Here is a 20,031-nt window from a genome sequence, read left to right as displayed (position 1 = left end):
CTAATTCTTCTTAAACTGGCAGTTTGGGAAATTAGTTTAGCAGATGTGAAGTGGGAGGCTACGAGGAGAAGGCACAATGCGAAATGTGGAAGATATGTTAGAACAAAAATAACTGGGGAGAGGCAAACGGCAATGAATGACACCAACTCAGAGAGAGGGAAAAAGCTATGCAGAAAATCATTTATTCCATCATTTTCTAACAAATGACTCTGCATGTGAATGACTTGCTAAAATGCAGCCTCTAGACCTGAACAGCTGTGCTTAGAAGAATTTTAAATACTGCCCTACAACCTTGAAATCGGATAGCTCCTGAGCTTACATCTCTAAGCTTCAAGAGAGAATCAGCCAGTTTAAAAGCATGTATCAGGGAAAAAAGAGAATTTTTCCACATGCTGTGTTTTCCATTGGTTTCTAGATAGGTGTTAACTGATATGGAATTGTCTCTTTCAAGATAATGGCAAGGACCAGAGGGAGAAAGAAAAGTTTGGAAGAGCCTGGTTTTAATCCTGAGTTTGTAACTTTCTTAATTAAAGAAGGCCACATGCCAGAAAAATTTAACTTGAATAAAAACCTTTTGAAAATGCTAGAATGTATTTCTAAACTATGCTTTGTCCTCCCTTCCCGGATTCATGAGAGGGGAAAAGACTGACAAAGAAAGCCGGTAGGTTTCCCCCACAGAGAACACAGACTCAGAGTCATAGGAATCTGGTAGAATTAGAACTTTCAATGTCCATCCAGAGAGAAACTTTACCTGAGCAGATGAGACGATTATAGGTGGGTGACGCTAAGGAGCAGAGTTGGGAGGAAAGAAACACAAAGCAAAAGTCAGCAGGTGAGACAACATTCTGGACCTGAATGAACCATCTGATGCACCAGTGTTAAGCGGGCTCCTGCAAGTCCTAAGGTGATTGAAAGTAATGGAGGGTCACTGGTCCTGAGGACTTGATCTGCCATGGTCTCCAGAAACACTCCCAAGGCCCAAGAATGATTACGAGCATGCGGAATGCAAACTGGGAGAAATGAGGATCCCAACAGCACCTTTAATCAGAAAACTCTTATAGCAGAGATAAGAACTTATCAAAGTACATACAACCCCTTCTGTGCTTCTCTGAATTTTCTCTGTCAATGCAATCCATCCACAAAACGTTAAAGAATCCCACCAGTTCTACAGGGAAAACTACATTTCTCTCTCGGCAACTAATGGAAACTGAAAATAAGTTCCATTTAAGACATCTTAAACTCTTAATTCTATTTCACACTGATTTAAATAAATCCTGATGGAAATGTCTTGCCAAGCATTTTTTAAAAGACAGGCATGGAAAGCTTAAGGAGAGTTTAAAGGATAACAATATGGATGCATAAAAGATAAGAAAAAGCTCTGGTAAGCAGCTCAAGGAACAAGAATCTTGTTTGCCTAGACCACAGAAAGAGTTAAGATCTATCCTCAAGCTTAAAAGAAAAGAAGAGAGAACCCATATTTATCAACTAGTACTTTCTTGTATATTTTCTAGAGCAGTCTGACAAATCATTCCTTTCTGTAGAAGAACCCCATGCAGATCATTTGGTCAATTTTACAAATTTAAAGCAAACGCACACTGGAATCCAGACTAGAATTCAGGTTTCTGGATTTTGCTCCTCATGTGAGTCTTTTCTGACCCAGAAACTAAAGTGAAATGCAATGCCCAAGGCAGTCTATTCTGAGCGGAGGAGAGGACAATGTCAATAACCACAACAAAATTCAGCAGGATCAAACACCCACTGATGAAAATAAGTACCAGCCTACATGTTCAGGAAATCAGAAGGAGTGAAAAGGACGTTGCTGTCCTATTTAAATTAGATACAGCATTCTCTATTTGGCTGCCTTAATGGGAAGTCTTGGGCTTCCTCGGTGGCTCAGCGGTAGAGAATCTGCCTGCCAATGCAGGAGATGCAGGTTCGATCCTTGGGTCAGGAAGATCCCCTGGAGAAGGAAATGGCAATCCATTCCAGTATTCTTTCCTGAAAAATCCCATGGACAGAGGAGCCCGACAGGCTACAGTCCGTGGGGTCGCAAGATTCGGACAGGATTGAGTGACTAAACAACAACAATAAATGGCCAAGTCTGGGCTTGTGAATAAACACTGGTTTGCACCTGGTGGATGTTTGAGATTTCTCAGCTTAGACATTTAGAGGCCAACAGTGATAGTGTGGACAGCTAGAAGCAAATCGGGACCAATTTAATAAGGATGAGACTAACATAAAAACTATGTCCGTGGATTATCTTTCTATTTGGTGGTTTCTATAAAAGCATTTGCAAGGCTGAGGTAATACACACTAATTTACTATTAAGAATAAATATTTCAGGGACTTCCCTTGTGGTCCAGTGTTTCAGAATCCACCTTCCAATGCAGGGAACGTGGGTTTGATCCCTCATTGGGACATTAAGATCCCACATGCCGCAGCACACGTGCAGGCTTGCCAAGCCTGCAATTACTGAGCCTGACTGCCGCAACTAAGACCCAGTGCAGCCAAAATAAATAAATATTTTAAAATATTTCATAGCTTCCAGCATCTCACAATGTGACTGAATTCTCTCTTCTTGTTCCCGGCATCCCCATCAGAACCCAGAGGCAGGGGAAGGCCTAGAAGCCTTCCTGCACTACCTGGGCAATGAGGCCACATCCGAATCCACCTGGGATACGGGTGGGATGTCTGGGGTCCTGAGGCCTTGAAAACAGCAGTGGTTTTCCTGGCCTGTGACCGTGGACAGCACCCCCAATCCCACCCTGGCAGTGCCCCGGGGAGACTGGTACGGGAGCCGGCTAATCACTGTCTGAATGCAGGAGGCACTGCGGTGGCTGCTGGAAGGGGGCAGGACTGTGCCCAACCTTTAGCAAGCACAGATCCGTTGTCTAAGTGACACAGAATCTAGGGCCAAAGTCTCAGAGAAGACTAAGAAACAGAGAAAGGAAGTGTCGTCAGTGCTAACGTATGATATGCTCACTGTCTGGGGTCAGAAGTGGCTTTCTCCTATCCGTTTGGAGTGCTCTGCGTCCTGAGTGTTAGCTGGCAAGATGCAGGGGCCTGAGATGGGTGGTTGAGAACCTGAGCTGGGCAGCCAGCAGCCCAGGTGTGAACCCTGGTTCTGCCACTGGCCACCTGCGACATCTCAGGGAAATTTTAATATTTCGTCCCCAGGCTTCAATTTCACCATCTGTGAAACAGACGCAAAAGGCTGGAGTAAGGAGTGAATGCCTGAGTGTTTGAAAACCGCTTAGAACAGCACCTGACATTAATACAGTATTGTTAAAGAACCTTTTCAACACTCTGGGAGCCTGTCACTCAGAATGCATCCTCAGAGGGCAACCTGCCTTCTGGGGGCAGCAGGGGTGGGGAGGTTAAGTTTTCAAGTTGCCCATGAAAGACCGAGTGTCCCACTCTGGAACTAAGACCATCTCAAACCTCAGGCTGGTGCAGAGACCCCCTGGAATCCCAGAGCTCCTCCTCCGAGTTCAGTGTCAGGGACACATCTCCCCAGGAAGCAGACACTGGGAACTCTCATTCAGCTGTGGTGAGGATGCGGGGGAGGGACATTTGTAAGATCCTGGGCATCTTTAGGAGAATATCAGGAAGCACCCAAGTGCAGCAGAGAATACTGTGATCCGGGGAGGGACTCTTTCTCCTGAGAAAGCTCCAAGATCAGGCATCCCTACTCTGAAGGCTGTCTCCTGAGTGGAAAGAAAATCCGACTCAGGAGCAGAGTCTGGGTGCCTGTATAGACGGGGAGAGTCTCCCAGGCAGACTGGTAGGAGCAGTACAGACAAGGAGGGGGTGGACCCGAGGACAGGACAGGGCTGGACGCAGGCTGAGAGCTGTCAGTCCAGGCAGCAGGAGCTGCCTGTTCAGTAGCTGGTTCTCTCTTATCCATCTCATTCTTCCACCCACAACAGAAGTCTGCAACGTGCTTGTCCTGGCCAACCTCCATTTCAGATTTGGAGCAAAGAATAAATCTGAACTTAGTGCTTTAAGTTGACACTGGATTTTGTGTTTTCCTAAGCAAGGCCAAAAAATTTAAAAATTTAAAGGGGCCTCCTGGGGCTTCCCCAGTGGTTCATCAGTAAAGAATCCACCTGTAATGCAGGAGAGGTGGGTTTGATCCCTGGGTCAGGAAGATCACCTGGAGAAGGAAATGGCAACCCTCTCCAGTATTCTTGCCTGAGAAATCCCATGGACAAAGGAGCCTGGTGGGCTTCAGTCCATGGGAATCACAAAAGGGTTGGACATGACTCAGCAACTAAACAACAACAATAAATAAATAATAAACTAATAAATACAGTGCATGCATGTTCAGTTATGTCTGACTCTGCTACCCCATGGACAGTAGCCAACCAGGCCCCTCTGCCATGGAACCTTCCAGGCAAGAATACTGGTGTGGGTTGCCATTTCTTTCTCCAGGGGATCATCCCAGCCCAGGGATCGAACCCATGTCTCCTGCATCTCCTGTATTGGCAGATGAACTGGAAGCCCCAGTAAACACAGTATCTGCCCATAAAATCCAGTTTTTAAAGGGCCCTCTGTCATCTGTCAAAATAAGAAAAAGAAGGGATGAACTGATAATCTCTCATTTTAGGACACCTTGATCCCTGAGGTCTTTGAACACAGTAAGTACAGGCCGTCACAGCAGCACCTACTTTTCTGCCTCAATTAGTCAACCGGGCATGTTCCCATTGTACCGCTGGCCTGGGGTTGCAGGTCCAAAGCCCAAACATGAGGATGTTCATTGTCCTTCCTTACTGAGAAAAAGCCATCATCTTCTCTGTGCGATTAATAACCCTAATGCCAATGTTCCATAAAGATTTTGCTTTTGCTTCAGTAAACCCAGTCTGGGTATTTCCTTCTTCAGCAGGCTCACTGGGACCTTGGCAGGGACCACCCACCCAGGTTCCTGCTTCAGAGGAACTTGGGCCCTGCAGGGCAGTGGAAGGACAGGACATCAGAGCTGGGTCTGCTCCCTGCTGAACTCTTGAGCGGCCTGTTACATTGTAGCCACTAGTCAGTCACACATGGCCAGAGGCTACTGTTCTGGACACCATGGACATAGAAGCTTTCTACCACTATAGAAAATTCCCTGTGCAGTGCTGATTGAACGGCTTCACTGGTCAAATAGGGTAGTGGCATTTTGTCTGAAAGCCTGGGTTCAGCCCAGATTCCACCTTCACAGGGCTCTCCCAAGAGCAGCCATCCGCAAAGTTCTGAGCATCCATCTAGAATGGTTACTCTAACAGGAATTTGTTGCTCAGTCACTCGGTCATGTTCGACTCTTTGCAACCCCATGGACTGCAGCACACCAGGCTCCTCTGTCCTCCACTATCTCCCAGAGTTTGTTCAAATTCATGCCCATTGAGTTGGTAATGCATTCCAACCATCTCATCCTGTCATCCCCTTCTCCTCCTGCCCTCAATCTTTCCCACATCAGGGTCTTTTCCTGAGTTGGCTCTTGGCATAAGGTGGCCAAAGTATTGGAGCTTCAGCTTCAGCATCAGCCCTTCCAGTGAATATTCAGGGTTGATTTCCTTTAGGACTAACTGGTTTAATCTCCCTGCTGTTCAAGGGACTCTCAAGACTTTTCTCCAGCACAAAAATTAGAAAGCATCAATTCTTCAGCACTCAGGTTTCTTAATGGTCCAACTCTCACATCTGTATATGCTACTGGAAAAACCATAGCTTTGATTATAAGGACCTTTGTCGGCAAAGTGATGTCTTTGCTTTTTAATATGCAGTCTAGGTTTGTCATAGCTTTCCTTCCAAGGAGCAAGCATATTTTAATTTTGTGGCTGCAGTAACCATGCACAGTGATTGTGGAGCTCAAGGAAATAAAATCTGTCACTGCTTCCACTTTTCCCCCTTCTATTTGCCATGAAGTGATAGGACCAGATGCCATGATCTTAGTTTTTTTAATGTTGAGTTACAATGAAGCACTACTTAGCCATAAAAAATGAAATAATGCCATTTTCAGCAACATAGATGCAACTAGCGATTATCCTACTAAGTGAAGTCAGTCAGAAAAAGAAAGACAAATACTATATGATATCATTTGTATATGAATCTAAAATATAACACAAATGAACCTGTCCACAAAACAGAAACAGACTCACAAACATAAAGAATAGATTTGTGGTTGTCAAGGGGAGGGGAGGTGGGAGAGGGATGGATTGGGAGTTTGGGGTTAGCAGATGCAAACTATTATAGATAGAATGGAACAACAACAACAAAACAACAAGCTTCTACCATACAGCACAGGAACTATATTCAATATCCTGTGATAAACTATTCATATTAATACAGTGGAAAAGAATATAAAAAGGAATGCATATACATATACACACACACATATATAACTGAATCACTTTGCTGTATGGCAGAAATTAACATAATATTGTAAATCAAGTATACTTCAATAAAAAATTACATAAAAATTTTATACAAAAGAACAAACTGGTAAATGAATGTAATTGGCAAATAAAGGGCTTTATCCTGAATGTATAAAAAGTACACAAAATCAATAAGAACAATGCTAAAACTAAGGGAAAAAAAAATTGAGCAATGCCCAGGAAGTGGGACACTGACAGGAAGGGGCGTCTCTGATGCCAGAAATATTCCATTTCTTAATCAGGGTGGGAGATGCACAGGTGTGTACATGGGTAAAAAGTCATTGAGTTATACCCATGTTCAGAGCCCTTCATATGAAGTATGTAATATCGCAATAAAATGTAAAAAAGCATTTAAACCAAGGAATTCTTCATCAGCAGCTAGATATGCTTTGTCCATCACACAATGACTGTAGGAGGACAGAAGTGAGTTAGAAACATAGTAAGTGAGTCATCTTGATAAACTCTGTGAAACTTGCTCTGCCAAGGAGACCTTCCTGTGTCATGAACAATAATGAAGTAATTGGGCAGCAGTACTGTTTCTCAGTGATCTCATTACATTGCTCTACAGGCCATCCCTCCCCACCTTTTAGGATGGGCACTGGAGTTTCCAGAAGCTTTAGTTTAAGAACAATCTCTTCAGTCAAAACGTCCAATCCAACACATGAATCGAAGCTCCACTTCAGTCCAGAATACACCAGTTCCCTCCTGGCCCTGCCTGGCTGGCCTCAAGCCTGGAACCCCTCATGGGAGGCCCCTTCTCTCTCCCCCACTTCCTCTCTGCCTTCTTGCTATCACTTCTGACCTTCCAGGGGAAGAAGGTTTAGTCTGATATACTGGGCCAGGTGGAGCCTGGTCCTGGTTCCCCCTGGACATGGCGGATGGGACAGTGCCAAGCTCCTCCTTTTGTGGCATTTGTGGGATTTCTGGAGACCTCTCTGCAGGAGACTTAAGGCCCACTACCCAACTCAGGCTCACGCTCACATCTACCCTAGTGTCGGGCACACTCTGGTACTCAGTTCCTACTAGTGAATGAATGAAGGAGGTGAGAAAACAGAAAAGGGAGTAGCAATGTTCTCTCCATAAACTCTTTTGGGAAGGAATTTTGTTTTTGTCTGGTCTAACACTTTTAAAACACGTAGGCTAATTCCCTTTAGCTTACAATTAAGAAAATAAATGACTGTTTCATTCTCAGGTACTTGTTATTCAGACCAAGACCAGAGTCTGATGAAATGAGTTGCAACCTGTGGCACAGCTGCAGGCTCTTTTATCAATGCCATTCCAGGGTTTGTAATAACCCACAAACAAGATAGAGTATTTTTTCAGAATTAGTTGATCAATAAGACAACTCAGGAAAATAAAAATTGCTGTAGATTGTACATACGAGACCTTCCATAGATACTAGAAAACAGATCTGAGTTGCTTATAGCCAGCCTCGAAGTCCCTCCTCAACCCAGCTGTGCAGAGAGGACACAGGCAGAAACACTCATTCGAAAAGACACACGCACCCCAATGTTCAGAGCAGCACTCTTCACAACTGCCAAGACATGGAAACAACCCGCACCAACAGACGAATGGATAAAGAAGATGTGGTATATATGATATGGACAATGGACTACTACTCAGCCATTAAAAAGAATGAAATTTTGCCATCTGCAGCAAAATGGATGGACTTGAGGGTATTATGTTAAATGAAATAAGTCAGACAGAGAAAGACAAATACTGTATGATATCACTTATATGTGGAATCTAAAAAATGCAACAAACTAGTAATACAACCTTGGATCTACAACACAGTAGACTCACAGATATAGAGAACAAACTAGTAGTTACCAGTGGGGAGAGGGAAGGAGGTAAGGGCAATATAGGAGTGAGGGGTTAAGAAGTGCAAACTATTATGTATAAAATATGCTACAAGGATTTATTGTTCAACGTGGGGCATATAGCCAATATTTTATAACCACAGAGTATAACCTTTAAAACTTGTGAATCACTCTATTGTACACCTGTAAGTTATAAAATATTGTACATCAACTATACTTCAATTAAAAAAAAATTTTTAAAGCTCTGCAGTCCAGGAACCTGCAGACACCTTGTAATCAGAAATCGTGTCAATGACACATAAGGCTGCCCAGCATGACACCCCCAAGGAGGGTGCAGCTGCCCAGTGAAAACACTTTCTCTGCTCAGACTTTCTACACACACAGCCTTGATTTCCATTAGTGGTTGTAGTCTCTGCCTTGGCTGACTTGGGAAACTTTAAAGGCTAGAAAATGACTTTCTGGAGAGAATGAACAACAGCAACATTAAAGTGTAAACTCACCAGCTATCACTGGGCAATTACCATGAAGTCAGCATTGCAGAGCCAGTGAAAGGAGATACAAGGATGAATAAGGCAGGGCGCCCTGTATGGAGGGAGCTTCCTGACTGGTTGGAGGGAGAGGAAATGTACGTCTCTCCTGTCCTCAGCTGGAAGGGGGTGTACCTATGTTGTACGTTGTGTACCTCATGTTTCTTAATTCAACATCACGTTTAATTCTCACCACAGTCTTAGGTAAGGGAAAACATGGATAGTTGTTCTCTTTTTAGAAGAGGAAATTAGCCCTCAGGGAGTCTGAGTAACCAGTTCAGGGCCCCAGAGAAGATACAATGGCAGAGCTGGAAGAAGAACACAGCACCCCCTAACCCCCACCAACTCTGGGCTGCTGATCCATAGACAAGTGCATGTGTGAGAAACTCAGCTCGCCTTGTGGCTTCACTTTCAACATGGAAGGAGAAAAATGAGTGAAAAAGCATGACAAGATGAGGAGAAATTAGGGGGGAGTACATTCACAGGTGAGAAATTTTAAAATCAGGAAAAAATGAAACATTTTAGCCTTACCAAATACTAAAGAAAAGGCTAGAAGTTTCCAGGAGAGGAAGTGGCACCCTAGCACTACATTTGGGGGGATGGGGAGAGCTGAAGGTGACATCCGAGGGAAGTTTCTATTTCTCTGGAGACCCACACCCGTAATTCTGCAGCTCTTTATTTCTCCTGAAATAAGTTCAGGATAGTATCTGCCAACATGAGTTAACTGATGAGAACTGAGAAATAAATGCATGATCTCTAATACTTTACAGGAAACTCGATGTTCTAGATTATTTGTAGACAAATTTGCATCTTGCTGTTTCACTATGGTGGTTTTCTACAAATTGCAATGGTGTCCCCTAGTTAGTCTACCGTGTGAGGAAAAATGCAATTGTGAGCATGCTGTGCTGCTTTTTGAAATGAGTTCAACTCCTTACTAATTTTCTTATAAAGCTACTACTTCAAAACAGTCAAGAGTTGTCACAATAACGCTGCATTCTTCCTTAAACGGGCTCAACTGGTACTGAATCAATCAGATAAGAAAAACATCCTCTTGTCCAAGGCCTTCATTTGCCATGTGAAAACCAAAGACAACAAAGATGACGGTGGGACTTCCCTGGCGGGACTCCCCACTTCACTTCACTGATTAAGAATTTGCCTTACAATGCAGGGGACATGGGTTCAATCCCTAGATGGGGGACCTAACGTCCCACATGACACGGAGCAAATAAGCCCGTGGGCCACAACTAGAGAGAGCCTGCTCGTCACAACGGAAGATACCACGTGAAGCAACGAAGATCATGTGTGCCACAACTAAGACCTGATGTAGCCAAATTAATTAATTAATTAATAAAAAAAATATATGTGGGTTAAATGACAGAGTCAGATTAGAGCTCAAGTTTTCTGACCGGCAGTCTCAAGCCCCATTACCGCTGTGAGAATAAATACCTTTAAATAAACCTAGATAAAGGCTTGGAGCTGGGCTGTTAACCCTTCTTCAAGCACCATGGTGGTCACCTTGCCTGGGGCCTATCAAGTTGGGGGCCAGGCTCCCACCTCCTCTAACTCAGCTGGCTCAGGTGGTCCTGCAGTGGTGACAGGAGGTGGTGGGCACTCAGTGTGGCCTCCAGGACTGTGAGCTGAAACCAGGTCTGTCTATTGGAACTGTTTACCAACCCATTACCAAGAGCATGCCTTGACCTGCTCTTGATAACAACCCATTAATTGATTCCACTCTCCATTAAGTGGTCATGACTGAATGCTTTAAAAGCTCTGGTCTGTGCAGTGATCACATAGGAAATAGAATGAATTTGGGGAAAGAATATACTTTTATTTTAATGACATTTTAATTAAAATGTCATTAAAATTGAATTTAATGACATTTTAATTGTAATTCCAGTTGGATAAATAGAGAGTTTTGCCTAAAATCCATTACCATATGAAATTCTAAAACAGTGCTAAGTTCTTATCATGCTCTTCAAAATTCAGAAAAGAGAATTAAAATGAAAGTACTTACTTTCTCAAAATATTCAAATAGCAACTTCTCTTATAGCTTGAAGTGTTGTTACCAACTTGTAATTAGAACTTAAAGTCTAAGCTTTGGATCCAGGCCATGAGGTGTAATTAAAAGCACTCTGGCTTTAGAAATGGACAGGCCTGGGCTCAAGTCCCACCAAAAGCAAGTCAGTAAAGCGAGGAAGGGAAACCCGGACACTGAAGCCAGCAAAAAATGTCCTAAAGCTCTTTTCCAATAAGCAGAAACGTTATGGAAACACCTGCACTTCACGCGCTTACTGAGAGATGGTGATGGAGAACTCACTTGAATGAGGAAGGTGACAGGCTGTGTACATGATGAAGTTATACCAGGACAATCCGACACCAACCACACATCACAACAATCCAGACACAAGAGCAGGAAAGGTAAGAAAAGACAAGTGAGTGAGTGGAAAGAACTGCCTTTGGCACATCAGGGTCTAAATTTTATACAGTAATCGTGACAGGAGAAAAGACTGGATACCTGAGCAGCTTTATTGTCCACACATGTAGAGATGTACCACTTTGATGTAGAGAGGGTCTGGGATGCTAAAACTGATTGCAAAGTGCTTTCCCATGTATGAGCACATCTGAAGTTACAGGCTGCAAAGTATCTGAACTGTACAAACAAAAGCTAAAACCAAGGGTGCTTTTTGTTGCACATAGAAGATTTTATTTCCAAGATGACAGCTTCATTTTAGTCCATTTCCCCCACACTTGGAAGGGGAAAAGGGTTTCCTAGGAAATTAACCATGCACCATTTCTTATCCTGCCTTTGCTTTTCTAATTAAGGATTCAGGTTTGTGGCTGCCTTTCCAGCCAAGTTCACTTCAAACTGGCAGACTCAACTCTCTGGGACTAGGACATGAGCTCTGGAGTTCAACACTCCTTGGTTCAAGCCCAGGTTATACCACTTGTAAGTGCTGTGACTTTCGGTACTTCATGTCTGGGATTCAACTGGAAGATATAGATAATAAAATAAAACAGTAAGTTCAAGTTGACCTGTGGAATAGGTGTCCAGTAAATTTTAGTACCCTCTCCTTTCCATTTACAAAATCTTCCTCCCAGGATTCTGCTGCACCAGATGAAACTTTGCATCTGCTGCATTTAGTCATCTGTTTGACTATCTATCTATCTAGGCTTCCCTGTTGGCTCAGTGGTAAAGAATCTGCCTGCCAATGCAGGAGACGTGGCTTCAATCCTTGAGTCAGGAAGATCCCCTGGGGAAAGAAAATGGCAACTCACTCCAGTATCCTTGCCTGGAGAATCTCATGGACAGAGGAGCCTGGTGGGCTACAGTCCATGGGGTCACAGGAGTCGGGCAAGACTTAGTGACTAAACAACAACACCTGTTTATCAATCATCTCCTTCTATCTATCTAGGATGCTTTTGGACTAGAACTAAAGGCCACTTGGACACAATCTGAATTAAGAGACTCTTGCTTTCACGTCAATCCATTTTCTATTCCAGTAGCTAATGGCTTGATGCTATTCAGTCTGATATTGCCTGTATGCACACATGTATACCTGCATGTACAATGTAGCTGTTAAATCAGATGATAACACTTTACTATAAATCTCTTAATTATAAGTGATGGATTCAGTACACCAGTCTCTTCCTATCTATGAGCTATTTTTACCAAAAGTAAAATAACCCCAGCTTACTCTAATTTGAATTGAGGTACTTTTCTAGCTACTGTAAGTGTTATATATGAATTGTGAGGGACCCCTGTTTGAGATCATTAGAGGAAGAGGGCGCTGGGGATTGATAAAAGGGATAAAAGGAAAGTGAGGCTAACAGGGAAGTGAGGTTAAGAGTTTTTGAGGGAAGATGTGGAGGGGAGGAAGGAGCTGGGACCAGGGAAACCTGGGCTGTGACTGGTGCTGTGACTGCAGGTCTTGGCATGAACTTGCAGGGCCCAAGCTCTGACTGCGGAAGAGAACCACAGAGCATCTGCTCAACTTTGTCTATCAAAACTACTCTGCATCTCCAAGCCACTGTCAGACCCAGGAATCAGAAGCCAAGACTCTGAGTCAAAAATCAGAGATGACAGGATGGACAGTCAGGTGGCAGAGAAACATCATTATCATGTTTTATCTGCAGTGAAGCAAGAGGGATTCAAAGCAGCCCACTGAGATTGTGGAAAAGAGAGACTAGACATTTCCAACGAGCTAAGGATGGTTCTCTGAATTTGAGTCATATAGGATCCATTGTTATTTATCTAAGATGTACAAGATGAAGTGCTTACAGCCTTTATTAATGTGCTGTACTTGTTTTTATTTTAATTAATATTTAGGAGCTGTCATGGGCCAGCTAGTGGTGAGGTCCAAATCCCACTTGTTCCAATTAGTGAACTGTCCTGCCACAGGGTTTCAGGAGCCCGGCCCTCGAGAGACTCTCTCTGATGAACGGTCATTACCAAGGACCAGGCAGTAGACCTGTGATGGCCTCTGAGAACATAACGAAGTGAGACATGGGAATTCCTTGCATTTTTCTTTTCCTCTACTCATTAGCTAACCCACACTTTATATGTTTCCGCGTTCTGATCTGAGCCATGAAGGGCCCCCTTCTCTCTCTACAACTCCCCTTGCAGGGTGCTAGCCAGCCTGTGTCAGGAAGGCCCACCACTTATTGGGCAGTGGGGACACTGTTTGGCACAATTCATGCCCTGAATCAATGAGGCAAAGGGGGCCCTTGCTTTATTTTGTGAAATGGTGAAATGAATACAAAGTCTATAAACTAGCACTGAATACACACAAACAGGTGTCCTGTCTGCATGATGCAATTTAAAAACAGAATACAGTAGACTCTTGAGAAATACAGATTCGAACTGTGTGAGTCCACTTGTATGCGGACTGTTTCAATAGTAAGCACAACCACACTGCACAGTCTGAGGTTGGTTGAATCACTGGATGTGGACGAACCACATACATCACAGGACCACGGGTACGGAGGGCCAGATGTAAGCTATACACAAGTTTTCCATTGCATAGAGGACTGGTGCTCCTAACCACCACATTGTTCAAGAGCTGGGACTTCCCTGGAGGTCCAGTGGCTAAGACTTCATACGCCAAATGTAGGGGGCCTGGGTTCAATCCCTGGTCCGGGAACTAGATCCCACATGCCTCAACTAAGAGTCAACTGTACTAGAAACAAAACATCAAAGGGTGTGAAGGCAAAAGTGTCTTCTGAATCAGGCCGAGGAAACACTCCCGTGTCTGGTATCAGAAGGCTTCTTGCTTCCAGGGGCACCTGCTATTTACCCCCATGAGGTACCACCCCAGCTGACTCAACTGCATTTACAGAGAGGGCCCTGTGAACAGAGCTCCCAGGTGGCAGAGGACAGTGGTCCTGCCACAGCCCCGGCACCCACAGTGGGTGCTGCTCCTCAGAGATGAGAGGACGGGGAGTCCTGCCTCACTTGCTGTGTCCTGCCCTTGGAAGAACTCAACCACTGGATGGTGGCGGTACACATTTGCTTGCTTTGACCTGTAGGCCCACCTTCGAGTTTCTTCCCTTCAATATGCTCTATTTCCAAGGTTCAAACTCTAACTTGAAAGCATCAGGAGGTATTGTTAGTAATTTTTAAAGCTGGTGTTTTAAAAAAATCCTTGAAAGTAATTATCGAGGCTACTGAATTACCTGTGCGTGCTTTGAGACCCAGTGACGGAGAACGTTCAATACTCGGTTGGTGGCTGTTCTACGTATAATAAACTCTTTGTCGCATGTTCTCTCGGAGTTGTTAAACCCTTGGAAGGAAAAGAAACACACATGTTGTAGTTAAAGCCAATCCCCAGGGACCTGGAAAAGGTCACTTATTTTGGGATACTGCTTAATGACACTCACAAATGACACATCTTGGCAGAGGAATAAGTGGCTTCAGCTGGTCGTGGATTCTGCTTACTTACCTATGATGCCCTCAGAGGCCACGACATAGTTACAGGTACAATTAAATGAATAATGTGCACATATTTATTAATGGCCACTGATTAAAGCCACAAATGGTCTAGTGAAATTTCCACTTATACCCATCCTGTTGTATAACAAAAAGCCAAGAAGGAGTTTTAACAAAGTATCTGAGCCAACATTAGTTTATACTTTTGCTCCAGAGTCATATAACCACAGATATTTTCAATATTTGCAGATGGATAAGCTCATACCTTGGCTCACAGATGATATAAATACTCACTCATATAAAAATGTGCACTCACATATTGAGAAGAAGTATAGCATAGTGGTTAAGAACATGAGGGAGCTTCCCAGGTGGCGCTAGGGGTAAAGAATCCGCCTGCCAACGCATGAGACGTAGGAGACTTGGGTTCGATCCCTGAGTCAGGAAAATCCCTCAGAGGAGGGCATGGCAACCCATCCCAGTATTCTTGCCTGGAGAACCCCATGGACAGAGGAGCCTGGCGGGCTACAGTCTATAGGGTTGCACAGAGCTGAACACGACTGAAGCGACTTAGCACGCAAGCACATAAGGACATGAACTCCACGGCCAGACTGTCTGGGTTCAAACCCCTGTCCTCCTACGATATAAGTTACAGCTCCTCTCTGGTGATTAGCTTCCTCATGTCCTGAATGGAATAAGGGTATCAACCGCAGAGACTTTTTGGAGATTAAGTCAGTTAAGCATTTAGAGTGGCAGTTGGGAAAATAATGAGAGTGGAATAAATGTTAGCTAGTATTACAACTCTGTCTTGGGGCAGGGTCTTCATCTCTGTGCCAGCCTATGTTTCTATCTTGGCCACCTCTTCACTATCAAGAAACTAATATTTCTACTGATTCTCTATTTTAAAAGATTTTGCTTTCCCATCATAACTAAGTGACTTGTTTCCTTTAAAAATGAATTCAAGGGGACTTCCCTGGTGGTCCAGTGGTTAAGAATCTGTGTTCCCACTGCAGTACGCATGAGTTTGATTCCTGGTCAGGGAACCGGGATCCAACATGCCATGTGGTATGGCCAAAAACATAAAAATAAATAAATAACTTCCATTATTTTAAAAAAAAAGAAAATTCAAATCTCACATAACTCCACTGGGAAACTTAAAAGTTGTCTACATTCACTGATTTCATTTCATCTCCTACTCGCTCTACATCCTACTCCTAGCTTCTTACCCCATCTTACCACCAAAACAGCCCCCACTAAACTCACCAATAACCTCCATATTTCTATAACCGATTCAATGGACATGAACTTGGGCAAGCTCCAGGAGATGGTGAGAGACAGGGAGGCCTGGTGTGCTGCAGTCCATGGAGTCAAAGAGAGTCAGACACAGCTTGCCAACTGAACAACACCCTGTCATCTCTTCATAGGGAATCTCATCTAATGATCACCTATAAAAAATTACTCACATAATTACATCCCCAGTGTTCTTCCCTGGTCTCTGGACCCATGTATCCAACTGCCTCATGATATTTTCCTCTTAGATGTTTAAAAAATCTCAAACTCAATACATGCAAAAGGAAACCCCCTGGCCTTTCCATCAAACCTTATTCTCTTCTGGTGTTCCCCATCTCAGTAAAGGACCACCACCAGCCATCCAGTTATGCAAGCCTGGAACGTTGGAATAGTTCTTGGTCCATCTCTCTGCTTCTCCTTGATAATTTTACCTGCTAAATAAATCTCAAATCTCTCCATGTCTTTGTATTTACAAAGCCAAAACTGGCATTGAGCTCTGGCAATTCTTATTTAGTCTACTGACAATAGCCTCCTAACTAGCCTCATTGTCACTTCTGCCTCCTCAAATTTGTTCTCTTTTCTGAAGTCAGAAAGATCTTCCAAAGGGCAAATTAGATGTGCCATACCCCAGTTTAAAGCCCTTAATGACTCATGGGATAAACAAAAAACTCCTTAACACAGGCTTCAATGTCTTCCATGGTTCGGCTCTTAGCTCCCTTTTAGCCTTTTCTGAGACCATATACTTTTCACGATTTCCTCTTCCAATTAACCACCCTTCTTTCAGTCCTTCATCCTCACCCCAGAGTCTCTGCACATGCTGCACCATATCTGGCACAATTTTCACTCCGCTTTTCACTCAGTGAAAGCCACTCTTTCTCACTTCATTTCAGTTCAGTTCAGTCACTCAGTCATGTCTGACTCTTTGCGACCCCATGGACTGCAGCACGCCAGGCCTCCCTGTCCATCACCAACTCCCAGAGTTTACCCAAACACATGCCCATCGAATCGGTGATGCCATTCAGCTATCTCATCCTCTGTCATCCCCTTCTCCTCCTGCCCCAATCGCTCCCAGCATTAGGGTCTTTTCTAATGAGTCAACTCTTCACATGAGGTAGCCAAAGTACTGGCATTTCAGCTTCAACATCAGTCCTTCCAATGAACACCCAGGACTGATCTCCTTTAGGATGGACGGGTTGGATCTTCTTGCAGTCCAAGGGACTCTCAAGAGTCTTCTCCAACACCATAGTTCAAAAGCATCAATTCTTCGGTGCTCAGCTTTCTTCACAGTCCAACTCTCACACCCATACATGACTACTGGAAAAACCATAGCTTTGACTAGATGGACCTTTGTTGGCAAAGTAATGTCTCTGCTTTTAAATATACTATCTAGGTTGGTCATAACTTTCCTTCCAAGGAGTAAGCATCTTTTAATTTCATGGCTGCAATCACAATCTGCAGTGATTTTGGAGCCCCCCAAAATAAAGTCTGACACTATTTCCACTGTTTCCCCATCTATTTCCCATGAGGTGATGGGACCAGATGCCATGATCTTAGTTTTCTGAATGTTGAGCTTTAAGCCAACTTTTTCGCTCTCCTCCTTCACTTTCATCAAGAGGCTTTTTAGTTCCTCTTCACTTTCTGCCATAAGGGTGGTGTTGTCTGCATATCTGAGGTTATTGATATTTCGCTGGGCAATCTTGACTCCAGCTTGTGCTTCTTCCAGCCCAGCGTTTCTCATGATGTACTCTGCATGTAAGTTAAATAAGCACGGTGACAATATACAGCCTTAACGTACTCCTTTTCCTGTTTGGAACCAGTCTGTTGTTCCATGTCCAGTTCTAACTGTTGCTTCCTGACCTGCATACAGATTTCTCAAGAGGCAGGTCAGGTGGTCTGGTATTCCTATCTCTTTAAGAATTTTCCACAGTTTATTGTGAACCACACAGTCAAAGGCTTTGGCATAGTCAATAAAGCAGAAATAGATATTTTTTTGGAACTCTCTTGCTTTTTTGATGATCCAGCAGATGTTAGCAATTTGATCTCTGGTTCCTCTGCCTTTTCTAAAACCAGCTTGAACATCTGGAAGTTCATGGTTCACGTATTGCTGAAGCCTGGCTTGGAGAATTTTGAGCATTACTTTACTAGCGTGTGAGATGAGTGCAATTGTGCAGTAGTTTGATCATCCTTTGGCATTGCCTTTCTTAGGAATTGGAATGAAAACTGACTTTTTCCAGTCCTGTGGCCACTGCTGAGTTTTCCCAATTTGCTGGCATATTGAGTGCAGCACTTTCACAGCATCATCTTTTAGGATTTGAAATAGCTCAACTGGAATTCCATTACCTCCACTAGCTTTGTTTGTAGTGATGCTTCCTAAGGCCCACTTGACTTCACATTGCAGGATGTCTGGCTCTAGGTGAGTGATCACATCATCATGATTATCTGGGTCGTGAAGACCTTTTTTGTACAGTTCTGTGTATTCTTGCCTTCACATCCCCAAATAAGCCCTTCCTGGCCTGAGCTCGGTAAATCCCTCATTGCACATCTCACAGCAACATGCACATTCATTTCCTGACACTGGCTACATTTGCAATTTTACACATTTTATCCATGTGATTATCTGATCAGTATTTGAGCTCTCCATGAAGACGGTGATCAGGTATGTTTTTGCTGAGCATGAGCACATAACTGGCATGTAGCAGATGCTAGACACAATATTTGCTTGCTGAATAAATTAATGCAAGCTTGTACCATAGGAACTCAGTATTTATTGAATGTGCTATAAAGGTAAGGGTGATGAAAGAAAGACTGAATGAACGGTTCTCAAGCCTACAGATGAGTTAGACTAAAAAGCACATGCACTTCTAAAAGGCACAGGTCCCTTCTCCATACGCCTCTTTGAATGTGGACGGGCATCTTCCATCCACTAGAAGACACTGTCAGAGGATGGTGATGTGCTCTTGGCAAAAGAGATAAGATTTTTTTTTTTTAACTTTTTGCTATTAAAATCTTAGAAATTCTGGGGAAAATATAATATCTTTTTAAATGCATAGCTGAGTTCTCAAGAAGATAAGAAATTTTCCAGAGTCAAACACAGAGAGACTTGAAAATAAGAACTAAGTCTCTGAACTACTACTTTGAGAAGAGAGTAGGTTACCAGCCTTGGTAACAGGAGATGTGGATTGTAAATCCATGTGACTCAAGAGAAGAAGTCCCAGGGCCTTCAGGAAGTGTGGGTGACAGAATTAGAACTCAGACTCCCACATAAAGCTGGAATTCTCATCAGACCACCCCCTCTGCCCTAGAGAGAGGATTAGGAAAAGAAATTCTCCAGCCTGCACAAGGAGGTAGTTAAGAAAGTTGACTATCTTGGCCTGGATCTCAGTGGGGGTGAACTACTCCCTGCCGAGAATGGATAACCACAGGCCCACCTCATGTAGGTTTGAAGCCCAGAATAAACCATTACCAGGTGGCCATGGCCAGTGATAACTCTGGTGCCCTGACAAAAGCATACACAAAACCTCTCCAGAGAGACATGAGCTTACCCTCAGCCTATACTGGATGACCAACAAGAAAGACTCTTAAGAAAAACTCACAATCCCAAAGCACAAAACAAATAAGCCATCCACCATAAACAAGGGTCCACAGACACAGGGATCAGGAACTCCCCACCTCATCCCACCCCTCCACCACTACCAAAAATTTCAAATATCCTAAATTAGGATGCTTATAAAGACTAAAGATATAAAAGTGTGAACTAAAAACATGTGAAAAGAATTTAAAATACTTTAAGTTTTATAAGATCCACATAAAATGTCTTCAAATTAACAGAATTATTCTTTCAATTATTGCTGAAAAATAGACAGGTTAAAATTTAAAGCATGAATTTGTTAGTCACTCAGTCATGTCCGACTCTTTCCCATCCTATGGACTATAGCCTGCCAGGCTTCTCTGTCCATAGAATTCTTCAGGTAAGAATACAGGAGTGGGTAGCCTTTCTCTTCTCCAGGGGAATCTTCCTGACCCAGGGATCAAATCTGGGTCTCCTGCATTGCAGGTGGATT

General features: G+C 43.5%; 1 protein-coding gene across 4 annotated transcripts in view; it reads right to left on the bottom strand.

Annotated features, from left to right (window-relative positions):
- The window catches only part of RASGRF2 (Ras protein specific guanine nucleotide releasing factor 2), a 247,203-nt gene that overhangs the window by 37,596 nt on the left and 189,576 nt on the right, over positions 1-20,031 (bottom strand). For all 4 annotated transcript variants that reach the window (XM_043913516.1, XM_043913518.1, XM_043913519.1 and 1 more), the window contains one exon: positions 14,431-14,537. In XM_043913516.1, coding sequence (XP_043769451.1) covers positions 14,431-14,537 — 107 coding nt within the window. The remainder of the gene's footprint in view (positions 1-14,430; positions 14,538-20,031) is intronic.

The sequence above is a fragment of the Cervus elaphus genome, chromosome 9, assembly GCF_910594005.1.
Source record: "Cervus elaphus chromosome 9, mCerEla1.1, whole genome shotgun sequence".
Classification (NCBI taxonomy): domain Eukaryota; kingdom Metazoa; phylum Chordata; class Mammalia; order Artiodactyla; family Cervidae; genus Cervus; species Cervus elaphus.
This window is presented reverse-complemented; position numbering and strand designations above follow the sequence as displayed.